At 48.6% G+C, this 12,723-nt stretch overlaps 1 protein-coding gene and 1 long non-coding RNA gene across 2 annotated transcripts in view; both read right to left on the bottom strand.

Annotated features, from left to right (window-relative positions):
• Nucleotides 1-997: 997 nt before the first annotated feature.
• On the bottom strand, nucleotides 998-3,433 carry LOC135830821 (uncharacterized). The gene is made up of 4 exons (XR_010556113.1): nucleotides 2,730-3,433; nucleotides 2,319-2,373; nucleotides 2,124-2,227; nucleotides 998-1,208 (listed from the first exon to the last, which is right to left on the bottom strand). It is a non-coding gene; the product is annotated as an uncharacterized LOC135830821 (long non-coding RNA).
• Nucleotides 3,434-3,698: 265 nt separating this feature from the next.
• Nucleotides 3,699-12,723, bottom strand: part of LOC135830828 (BCAS3 microtubule associated cell migration factor-like) — a 31,853-nt gene continuing 22,828 nt past the window's right edge. The window contains exons 13-20 of the mRNA XM_065343038.1: nucleotides 12,115-12,253; nucleotides 11,029-11,125; nucleotides 10,015-10,334; nucleotides 9,599-9,740; nucleotides 8,140-8,296; nucleotides 7,377-7,477; nucleotides 5,463-5,608; nucleotides 3,699-4,510 (exon numbers count right to left, since the gene is read on the bottom strand). Of these exons, the coding sequence (XP_065199110.1) occupies nucleotides 4,325-4,510; nucleotides 5,463-5,608; nucleotides 7,377-7,477; nucleotides 8,140-8,296; nucleotides 9,599-9,740; nucleotides 10,015-10,334; nucleotides 11,029-11,125; nucleotides 12,115-12,253 (1,288 nt within the window). The 3' untranslated portion in view covers nucleotides 3,699-4,324. The remainder of the gene's footprint in view (nucleotides 4,511-5,462; nucleotides 5,609-7,376; nucleotides 7,478-8,139; nucleotides 8,297-9,598; nucleotides 9,741-10,014; nucleotides 10,335-11,028; nucleotides 11,126-12,114; nucleotides 12,254-12,723) is intronic.

Genomic DNA, 12,723 nt, shown 5'->3' on the forward strand with positions numbered 1-12,723 from the left:
AACTGGCGCATTGTCCTCCCAAATGTGAACTGATCCACCTAAATCGCGATTGACGGGACCCGAACGCACCAGTAGCACGAGGTTCCTACCTAGTACCTGTGGATGCAGCTGGGGACGCTGGTCCGGACCATAGCCAAAGCCAAAGCGGCAAAGGTGGGCTTCGGTGTAGATCTAAGTGTTGTATGGTAACTTGATCAGCGCCGACGCCGGCTGTGATCCTGTGCCCTCCCGACCTCGTGCTACTGGTGCGTTCGGGTCCCGTCAATCGCGATTTAGGTGGATCAGTTCACATTTGGGAGGACAATGCGCCAGTTCTAATTTCTTACTTTTACGACGGGGCTGCACCAGTAGAGGTTTTTCAGAACCGCTCACAGAGCGGTTTTTATATGGGTAATTTCAGTTCTTTTTCTGTTCCCTCCCCCACCCCACCCCAGCTCCGAAGATACACATGGTGAGCACGCGCGCGATGCACTGTATGTAGCCATGCAACTACAGTAGCACACTGATACATTCCAGCCCTCCCCACCTTGCTACCCCGCACACAGACACCTTGTGACAAACACGCACATGCACATGGCACACACACACATGGGCACGCACACACATACATACACACACACAACCCAAACAGGAAATTCTTGATGAACATTGTATAATGCCATGCAAAGCAGTGGCCACCATACTTCAGGAAGTCAGTTGTGAAACAAAAAAAATTCAACTACATATACAATGTGTAGGTAAGCTAGCGGCCAAAGCACAATATTGCAAACCGTGATGATATTTGCCTAAGGATTGCAGTTTGCAGACCACACCATGGAAGCAGTGAATACAGAATTATTGTAATGTCATACAAAGACAAGCAAAGAAGTGGCCACCATACACCAGAAACTTGCAGAAAGTCACATATCCAACAGATAGAGAAGTGAACAGCGTCTGGTACAGCCCACACAAAACCAAGCTGACCTGATACTCGTCCGAAGATCGTAAGTGGCAGATCCTTTTCAACGATAGCATGCAGGTGTACGTTACACGCATGGACAAAATCTGACCGTGTCACCGGCATACATTGTCATCACATGCATACCCCACAGGTTACACACATGCACAGTAGAAGCACAATAAAAGCAATGGAAAAATATGAAGGGGTTGCTGAAGCATCTTCACACTTCAATTTCAGACTTCGATGTGGTCGTCACGGGGTGATATACCTGCAAGATACAAGTGATACAGAAAGAAAGCATAAGGTCGTGAGGTAGGCTATGAGACACCACAAATGGGTCACCTACATGTATGTTCAGGGCTGGTGTACACACACACGCAGAATTATCATAATCGAGAATTTCCCAAACTACAGAAGAGCAATGAAATCCATTTGCATGCACAGGAGCAATTTTGCAGTATGATGAGCAGCTCGGGAATACACCTGTTGGCAATGGATTACATTCCCATTGGAATTCCCATTCACGTGGGATTCACAGAAGCAATTTGGCAGTGTGCTGCGCAATGCGACACGACCTGCGATTCTGCGTGCGATGCAAACTCGCACAAAATACCATTTACAGAATCAGGACAAGACGTCAGCGATGCAACAGCGCCTTGCTGACGTGCCTCAAGTCAAAGCTCAATGAGAATGCGTTTGTCGGTTACAACTGGTACAAATGTACAAGCAATTTCTGAAAATGCTCCTGTGAATCCTGCTTTAAGAAGTGCAGGAATGTCCCTCCTCCGCTCCCCCCCCCCCCCTCCACACCTTCAGGGAACTTGACAAGGAAGGGTAGTCTTCGCGGTTCCCAACATCTATTTGCAGTTTCTGGTCTCCACTGTGTCTTTTCAATGGGGATTTGTACGTACCATAAAAGCAAGCCTAAAAAATGAACAGCACATTTGCCGTTCCCCCACTGGGGAGGATGCGTTCCACAGCTATCCTGACAAGATATTCCGAGAAGCGGTGCTGAGTGCAATGCATTGTGAAACTGAAAAAGCTGACCAAGCCGAGGCATATAACGTCTAAACTTCAATTGTAGTTCGCCAGCTGACTACTTTCAAACTCCATTAAGGTTGGAGTACAGCTGGCTTAGAAGTTGACCACAACGGTGCACGCACATAAGCAATGGCCACCTTACCTGTACTGTAGCAGTACTTCCGAGTTCCCGTATGGGAGTTCCCTCACTGTGTGTGCAATAGCAGCCTCATCGGACCAGTTCAATGCGACGCGGACAGTCCGACACTGAGGAGGACATTGAAGAAGTCAGAGACAGGAAGAATGGTTGATTTACAATTCAACTAGCAAGGCTGCACACCCACGAAGTTCCACTCACCATTGTGCCGTCCTTCTTGGAATGCAGAAATAACGCTTCCTCTCGAGAACGCAGCCTGTGACAGAGAAAAAGGAAGGAGCATCGCCATCGGCATTGGTCCTCTGCTATCACCGATTGCCGAGTTGCACAGTTCACTCTAACAAGACTGAGGATGTTCAAGAACTCCCCATCCATACCATTATTGGAGTAAGAGGAAAGGTCAGATTGCCTAGTTCCTAGGGCCTAGCATTCCTGGATGCCAGGATGTGCTGCCCCCCCCCCTCCCTTCTACTGTCTGGAAAGGGCAACATATGTGACAGCGTTCACCAGTACAGTCGGAGGAGAACATGGGAGAAGGCAAAAAAGGGCAACACACATGAATCCCTTATAAACAAGCAGTGGCAACTCTAGCACCAGCAATGTTGGACTTACATCCCAGCCATTGCCGCCGGATTCAGCGGCTTCTTCTTCTTCGTCTCCCATCTTGGAAGCACTCCTTCCCGTAAGTTCAGTCCTGGGATCGGGAGTACAGTCGGAGGAGGACGTCGGAAAAGGCAAAAAGGCAACACACATGATTCCCTTATAAGCAAGCAGTGGCAACTCTGGCACCAGCAATGTTGGACTTACATCCCAGCCATTGCCGCCGGATTCCCACGCTTCCTCTTCGTCGTCTTCCAGTTCCCAGGTTCCATCTTGCAAATACTCCTTCCCGTAAGTAAGTGCAGTCCTGGCCTGGGTGGATGCGCAGTACATTGACGATGGCGGAGATGGAGCAGGTCAGGGAGCCCTATAGGGGTCCCGAGAGCAGATTGTGGCCAAATTCGGGACGATGCCGGACGCCAGTCAGTATGAAGTAGCGAATTGCGGACCGCCACGTAGATTGGGGTCGCGGGGTCATAATCCATGGGCACTACTCGTACGTTGCTCCAAAAAAGGGCACTGCACTGTTCCACAGTTGCTGTTAGCGGTCACCAAAGGCACTTGGTAGGCCGGTAATTGGGTCACGTGTCAACAAAGTGTCAGCAACGTGTCAACAACGTGTCGACCACGTGTCTTTAGCGGTACACTAATTTTGGTGTCCCCAAACTGAAAACATCGAGCACCAGTATGGAAAGGCTTTAGACAGAAAGCCTTTCCAATAAACAGTCCATGCACTCGACTCTGAGTCTGGATACAAGTCAAGAGCACATAACCAGGTACTACATAACGTTCACTCAGAGATCATTGAGTCTTGGTATCTAAATTCTAATCACCCTGACTGAGGCCTGATCACTGATAGCAAGAGTCCATAATCTCCCCCCCCCCCCCCCCCGGGTTAGGGTTATGGACTCTTGCTGGTACTCTTGGTAGTACTAGTAGTCAGGCACCAGTGCTGCATCACAGCATCAGAGGGCTTTCTGGTACAGTAAGAAACAGGAGTTATGGGGTAAAAGGAGCAATCTGCTCACACCGCTGACTCTCAGGCCATGCCACCGTCACTATAAGACAGCCAACCGGCACTGCTATGTATGTGTGCATTACGATGTAATGTATGTCCTATGCCCGTGGCCAAGTCAAGTAGCAGAAAAAAAACAGGAACACAAATTAAAATTCTTTACGAGATGAAGTCATAATCATTGTTATGTCACAACTCTCTAAAAATCACTAAAAACCCACTAAAGTGAATGAATAAGCTGAATAGTGCTCAAATGAGCAGGGCCTGGGCACGCTAAATCATGGCTCTCTAACAGCAATGCTGCAGTGTGTTGCATGGAGAGCGATGCTCTAATAATTTATGGATATTGGCTGATGCTAGTTCAAACTGCCCGTTGGAATAGGCATTGGCTTAGAACACAGCAAAGAAAACCTGCAGAAAGTGCGCGAGCAGCCCAATATAGTTACACTGCTCTGAGATGATTGATCAGTATTATATAGCTGAGATATGAAAAAGGATTTATAAATACAGTGTACATGCAGTGTACTTGGGAAAAATGAAACGAGAATGCGTCAGAACTGCGCAATACACGTGCCACTGGCCATCAAGAGTCTCATTCACAGACAGGAGCGGTTGCAGCACGAAGCGCTTCAAGCTGTTCCTCAGGCAGCTGACCATTGGTATACTGATTTTCGGGTATGATACCGCGCCATGGCCCATCCACAAGCATAACACCAACATTAGATGACAAGTCCGTGCTAGTTTTGTCAACACTTATCTCATCCCCACTACCACCATTCTGAAAGCACAAAAATGCGCGCACAGACAGACAGCCAGGCAGACAGACACAGACAGAGAGGCAGAGAGAGAGAGAGCGAGAGACAGAGAGACAGACAGACAGACAGAGAGTGAGAGGGAGAAAGAGAGGGGGGGGGGGACTTACATTTAATGTCAAAGAGTAACACGCAGACAACGTGCACATTGAAATCTGGTGGAATGACTGGGGCCGGCACCCTTACTGCCTTAGCGGATACACACACACACACACACTGTAGTTCACGCACACGCTGTAAACATGGACCAGCAGTGCTCACGGCGGCTGCAAGGCCAGCACCCAGTGTAAACATGGACCGGCAGTGCTCACGGCGGCTGCAAGGCCAGCACCCAGTGTAAACATGGACCAGCAGTGCTCACGGCAGCTGCAAGGCCAGCACCCAGTGTAAACATGGACCAGCAGTGCTCACGGCGGCTGCAAGGCCAGCACCCAGTGTAAACATGGACCAGCAGTGCTCACGGCGGCTGCAAGGCCAGCACCCAGTGTAAACATGGACCAGCAGTGCTAACGGCGGCTGCAAGGCCAGCACCCAGTGTAAACATGGACCAGCAGTGCTAACGGCGGCTGCAAGGCCAGCACCCAGTGTAAACATGGACCAGCAGTGCTCACGGCGGCTGCAAGGCCAGCACCCAGTGTAAACATGGACCAGCAGTGCTCACGGCGGCTGCAAGGCCAGCACCCAGTGTAAACATGGACCAGCAGTGCTCACGGCGGCTGCAAGGCCAGCACCCAGTGGCCGCTTGACTTCCCAACGAATTTCAATGTCCACACCAGTACATGCCCATACACATGTACACTGTTGCCAGTGTTGGCCATGGACATCCATCCATATTACATGAAAGAGCACCCGGCATTGCACAACGCCAGCAACCTAAGTGTACACTAGGCATAGCTGCAGTACGCAAACATTGCCTACCTGGAACTCGAACTGTGGCCCGTTGAGAAGAAGACGATAGGGCATGCAGGATGTAAGCGGTCGGAAAGCGGCCAGGCACATCTCGTTGCTCTGCTGTAACTCGGCTGAGCCGCCATGCCAAGAAAACACTTGCTGGCCAGTCACCCCTAATGCACGCAAAAACCAGAAAAACGGAAAAATGCAAGGATAATGGCACAAGCAAACTACAAAATTTGTCTCCTAGCACTTCAGTATAACTTATTTCCCCCGTCTATTAGAATAGTGAGGCAGACACAGTAGGTTGACCTATGACTCTCCTGAGACTATGAGGCATGTACGGCTGTGTAAGGCTGGGTTTACATGGCAAGGCACGGTCAGGTTTAGGCTTTCATCGATCCTGCATTTCTTCATGGGCACCTTAGCTTTCGGGCTGGGTACTAAGGCCTCATTTACACGACAACGATTGAAAAACGTTTTTCCATCGTTTTCGAAACGTTTTTGCTGTTTACACGAAAACGATAATCGTGTACACTGCAACACGTTTTTCGGCGCGCAATGGTCACGTGCAATATGTTGGCCTGGCGCAGGCTGGCGGCGGCATGTTTGGAGTACAAGGCTCGTACTAATAAAACGTTTTTGCCGTTTACACGAGAACGAAACGGAACGAAAACGATTGAAAAACACTTTGAAGCCGTTTTTCGTTTGAAACGTTTTTGAAACGTTTTTCAGCGTTGTCGTGTAAACGCTCTTAGGCCGATTCCACACTACGCCGAAAGTGGCTTTGCCTTGAAGGCATAAAGTGGCTTATAAAGTGAAGCTGCATTCACACCTACAAGTGTTGATCACGGGACTTTGCTTTGAAGGTTAGACTGGGAGGCTTTCCTGTGCTTGATCTAGCAACGGCGGTAGTGGAGAGGCTCTTTGTTGGTCCAAATCCTCGAATATCACCCATTTTCGCGTGCCCAATCTTGAAATTTGACCACGCCAGCGCGCGCTGTGTAGGCGGATTCCAGATCATAGGTCGAATATTTGTCAACCTCGCCAACAGGCATTCCGGTGGCAGTTTTCGTTGTGTATGTCTCGTACAGTCCTTTCGCCTTCGTTTTCATGTTGTCGATTTTGGAATGGACGATCGACGCAGTATAGATTGCCGCCTCCCGGAGCTGTTCAGCAAACAAATTCAGCTTGATGGCGATCTCCTCCGGCGTAGCTCCGGCGTAGCTCCTGCGAACTGTACCGGCCGGAGGTCGCCTCAAATATCCGCTCCAAAGCTCGATCAGCTTGCCCTCAAGCTCCTGGCTAAACATGACCCTAGGCATTGTTGACAGCTCACAACTCACCACAACTGAAAGATACGACAGGGAACACATTCGGAAAAAAATCGAAAGGCTGAAGAAAAGTCAGAAAAGTGTCCTGAAAAGGTAAAAAGTTGCCTTGAAAGAGGGTGCTGGTGTTGCTTTGTAGACAACAAGCACTTTTCACTTTCGCGCGTTTCTCAAAGTGATCGCCATGGCAACTTGCCTGAAAAGTGCCTGAAAAATGGTTTTTACACAGGATTTGGTGTAGTGTGGAATCGGCCTTATCAAAATCTGTGGAAGCGTATTCTTTTGAAAACGTTTTTGACAAAAACGTTTTTCAATCGTTGTCGTGTAAATGAGGCCTAACTTTCGGACCCGACTTGCGCGTAGTGGAAAAGTTGTTTTCTCCAGTGTGTGCCATAGTACTAGTATGCACAGGTACATCTGCATGCTGCGCGCTGCATGTGCAAACCATACCGGTACTTATCGGGGGAAATATGTTGATCGGGCTCAACTTGACTTAACCAGAGAGAGTCAAAAGGATGAAGGAGTATTTATTTTGGGCATGTGCTTATTTACGAACTTTTACGGTAGCAGGGAATCAAACTGACAGTCATTGGATCCTACGACAACATACCAGAATTGGAAGCAGTGCTGAAGTCACGCGATAGCATTTCTTTTCTGAATTCTTCCATGGGCATTGTGGCACAGTGCTTGGTGAATTCAGCATCTGTGCGCCTGTAGTTGATGCCCATTGGCACACGCGGACACACAGACACGCCACACGGATACACGTGCATGCACATGCACACACATGCACACCCACGCACACACACATACACACACACGCACACGCACACATACCGTATGTATAAGGGCACATCGACTGACAGAAAAATAGGCAAAAGTCAATCAGTCAAAGCACAACACACATAAGTTACAAGCGCATTGGACCTACAGACGATTTCAGAGACTGGTGCAGGGCCAATTGCAAGCAGGTCAGGTATTGCGTGGAGGGTAGAGAACGTGAGCAAACTGGATATCACTTGCCGTGATTGAGATTGAGAGCTTCACACTCTGCACTGCTTGCTGACTACCACCTATCTGTTGTGCATGTGGCACTAGACTAAAGTACTTCGAAGTAAGCAGAGTCCAATAACTATAAAATTTCTAGATACGTGCATTGGATTGCAGAATTTCGCAACCACTGCCAATAGGTATCCCAGTACTAAACTTGAGTTGCCCGGCATATGGTTGCAGTCCATGCGTCAAGGGTGTCTTGTCAGGAGTATGTAGCTAGTTGCTGTGGGCTGGATAGGTACCTCTTGCTGTGTGTGTCTCCAACATCTCCTTGGAGTGAAGGTACTAGATAGAGGCCATGGGTCAGAACAATTGCTCACCGTAGCAGTGGCCATGCTTGCTTCGCTGTGGCAATGACAGATACCAGGCCGGAAATGGCGCCTTCTTCAGTATCCGACGAGATGGATATGCTGTAGTCGATCAGAGCGTGTTGGGACAGAGAGTACACCAGAATAGATGGCATGCCATGCTGACCACCTGGAGTAATAGACACAACCAGACAGACATACGGACATTCATCATAAGTTCATAACAATACACAATACACAGCACCAAAAGAGAAGAGAGAGTGGACGATCTGCGCGGTCACCACGCCTTGGTTGGCTAGCAAGCAGCCAGTGCGCCGTGTATTAACCCAATGCATTCGTTGCACTGGCTTGCTAGTTACTCAAACCCCTGTGTCTTGATTACCAAAGGCCTTTTCGCATCTTCGAACCAAGGCATGAGAGGTCTAACGTCCCTTGTTTGAAAGAGGAGAGAGAGAAGCAAGATTGCTGCTTTCTTTGCCAGAATTACGTAGCTGTGTATCTTCTTGCAAGCAATTCGATTACCGTATAAGCGCGAACAAGAGTACATAACCCCCCAGAGTGTGCAACTCCCACATACCCTGTTGTCCCGACAGAATTTCAAGTTGACGTCATTATTTATGACGCAATGCTCCTTGCAGCAGTGATTTACAACATGTGTACGGGTGTCAACGCATCACACGTTTTTCTTTGCAATAATTTGTACAGGATCGATCGGCTTCGGTCAACCACAGGTTCCGGATTCGTCTGATAATCCGTGTACAGTGCGCATTGCATCATGAAAATGCATCATCAACTTGAAATTCTGTCGGGACAGCACCCATAGTGGAGTTGCACACTCTGGGGGGTTATGTACTCTTGGCGCGAATAGAAGCCCCGGGGCTCTATTTTTCCAGAAGACACCCAGAGGGGGGGGGGCTGTATTTGAGAAGGGGCTCTATTCGAGAGGGGCTTTATTTTTTTCAATAGAAACATCAATTTTTCACACCTTTCAAGATGATCGTTTCTGGCGCAGTGTGTTCCCATTTTGCATGTCTCTACGTTGACCCCAGAGGGCCAGAGCGATCCCGTACCTCCAATATGGATCTAGTGATCTGCAAAGCACACTGTGTTGATCGTGCATACCGTACATGGTTCATGTACTGCACTACAACGTACGGACTGTGGGCGCTCGATTAGAGCCCCGGGCTTTTATTCGAGATGGGGCTGTATTACTTCGAATGCCTCTGAGGGACGGGCTCTATTCGAAGGGGGGCTCTATTCGAAGGGGGGCTTGTATTCGCGCGCGTACAGTATGTCTGTTCGGTATGACATCAAATTTCTTGAAGTTAGCACCACCTGAAGTCACTAGCACAAGCATATCAGCCAGTCAGGCTGTGTAGCACATACGCGTGCACACGATTACTCGTGACATGGCTCGAACGGCGCGAACTTGAAACATGCGTTCTAAAGACACATTTCAAAATATACATACCTCCGCGTCTGAAGATTGCGGACGATATCAAGGGTCCGGGTGAAGACCAGCTTTTTTGATCAGCATTGCCGGATGTGGCTTGTGCTGATGAAACTGGAAAGGCTGCGGCAGTAGATGCCGGAAGATCGTTCACTGGCTTGATCTACAAAAGAACAGAAAAATAGAGCAGCAAGCGATAACCAGAGAAAACAACTTCAGCATACGCTGCTAATGCCCCGAGTTGGCATCAAAACTATCAAGCAGGTCTAAATCAAATTTATATGTAGCTGTGCCATGCAACATGCATGCTCCAGAGTTGAAGCCAGCCTGAAGCTGACTGGCTGGCTGGGCTCATTCATGTTTGTATGCATCTGCAGCACACAGGGAGTGCATCATGGCAATGCAGCTCTAGTGTAGCGCGGCCCTGAGCAACATACCAGGGTGGCGGCTTCCAAGTGAGTGCACGCAATGACAGGATGCCGTGCGGACGTGGCTAGCCAGGCACCGTACTGGGGATGGCCAGTGGCTAGTTGCTCAACACTTGTCAGGTGCATTGCACTGCTACTGCTGATGCTGCTACTGCTGCTACTGATACTGCTGCCATGCCTGGAGAGCACTGGAGTAGAGCCAGCCTCACGGGGAGGCACTGCGGATGTCGCTGCTGACACGGAACACTGTCCAGACGATCCGCTGCTGCTCTCAAACAGAGAGGAGTTGTTGGGTAGGGATGCTGAATGCGAGGTCAGCGTTGCCGGTCCTGGGTCAGACAAGAAAGGAACACAAATCCATTGCACATATCACGAGCACAAAGACCAAAGCTATATGGAAACCAGGTGCTCAGTATTTTCAGCCAGAAAGCTGCTCCTTTTGAAAAGAAACCCGTGTGCAGGACTGGCCAATCCTTGAGACGAATGTCACCATCATGTTTGACTCTGTTTGCACTACTACTAAAGTAAAATATTATATGATCCGTGAAGAAAGCAGGCAGTATTTTTCAGCAAAAATCATTCGGTCTCATTTGGGTTGAGGTGTTCCCAACTAGCCCGAGTGCCAAGAAGCTCCTCAAGCAACACGAAGGACGTTCTACGCCTAGCATGCCCTGGTGAACATCAGCCAACTGATCTGGACCGGCAGAAAACGCTATGTTCACTTGAACAAAATAAAAAGAGCGAAGTTCGATTGTAGAACTATTTCTCAGCACTCTTGACTTGTACAACAGGCCAGGATGGCATGTAAAGTGCTTGGTGAAATCCGACCCAGAGTGCGTAGTTGGTGCCCTCGACTTGCGCGGCCCCTGACGCCCTGGAAGTGTCACAAATGCGGCTGTATGTACACACTACACATGTTCAAATACAATGATGTAAGCAGAACCAGTCCAGGGCGCCAGCTTTGCACTTAAGGTCGGATTTCACCGAGCGCAACTGTAGTTACATGTATCAGAACTGACTTACCACCGCCGTCAGGGAGGATAGCAAAGACATGGGATGTGCCATGGTCGGTGGTGACGCTCAGCCACCGGGAATCGGCTGAGAAGGATGCACCGTGAACCTACGACACCCCAACACCACCAAAAAAGATAGCGCCAGTGGGGGTAACACACCCAAAGACATACAGTCCATGATTATACCACGGGGTATACATCTTTGGAGTACACATACGTGACCGCCACAGCACACACTTTCAGATGACATCATCAGTCTCAATGCAAATGGGCGACATGCGAGAGCAATGACATCACACTCTCACACCACATCATCAGTCTCAACGCAATGGGTTACGTGCGACAGCAATAACATCACACTCTCACATGACATCATCAGTCTCAACGCAATGGGCTACGTGAATCCGATGATACATTATTTTAAAAAACTGCATGTTACAGACACTTTGCACGTGACTTCACAATTATTGTATTTGCTTGTTCGAATTTATTTGTATTTTGTTTCACTCACCTTTCACTTTTCCCGAGTTGATCACGTACGTGCGTGCTCCACTCTGCTGCAGTTAGAGGCAGCTACTCTACATGCAGTCGAGTCGATTCTATTGTGTATCTGCATGTCTCCTTGACAATATCTGTCCAGCTCTAAATAATTAGAATTAAATTCCTTCTCTCTTCTCTCTCTCTTCTTCTCTTCGATTTATTTATTTTCGCTTCTCTCAGTTATTTTTGTTTTGTTTGTATTTTGTACTAGTTTCGGTACGCTATCGCTCTATCTGCATGATGCGATGCAGTTTATGGATGTCGTCACTACTTGGGGCGCCGTGCCTGCACCTTTGGGACGCAGTGCACCGGATGCGCAGTGACCTCTACGATGTACGCCAGAGCTAGGCATCTTTTTTGGCTGCATGTTTCCTTTCGCGTTGCCAGCTTTTCTGTTTGAAGCTACATGTACGCGTGTCGCTCTTTGCTTTTCAGAACTCTTGCAGATTCAGTTTTTATTCCACCTTTGAAAAGAACAAGTAATGGTTCGAAGAAAATCTTGTCTACCATGGCCACAGGGCCGCAACACTGCACATCATATGTGCTAGTGACCTACCATGGCAGAGGTGTCTCCCCGGTACAAGCTGTACAGGTGATGGACCATAGTCTCGCAACTGCTCGCCGAGCTCTGGTTGTCAATGCGATAGAGATTGAAGTGACGGCCTGCAGAGCCACACGCGACGAGCATGGTGCCCCTGCGTAGTGAACCAGTGGAACGCACGGCAGAAAACAAAAAAAGCTTCAATTAGCGCTACACACAGTGTATATCACCACACAACCAAGACACAATGGCCCGCAACTATTTAAATCTACAAGTAGGATTCATAATACAAGTAGCGGTTATCTCTTTACTTAATCTCAACTATGTCGGCAGCCCAAGGAAATGGGTGGCCTGAAGGTATTCTTGAATACACAAGCAGCAAGCACATAAAAGAAGCTTGACAGAGACTGGGGGTGCATGTATGATATCTAAACCAGTTGACTGACTGTATCAGGTACTGGTGGCCGGCCATACCTGTCCAATGGTGCATAATATACCATTCCTGTCCAATGGTGCATAATATACTCATTTGACGTTACGTCATCTATAATCACATGGTTAGACACATGCTATCATTATCTAATATCTATATCACATGGATGCAGCCAATGGGGGTTTCTCGGC

Source organism: Sycon ciliatum, chromosome 1 (assembly GCF_964019385.1).
Source record: "Sycon ciliatum chromosome 1, ocSycCili1.1, whole genome shotgun sequence".
NCBI lineage: Eukaryota > Metazoa > Porifera > Calcarea > Leucosolenida > Sycettidae > Sycon > Sycon ciliatum.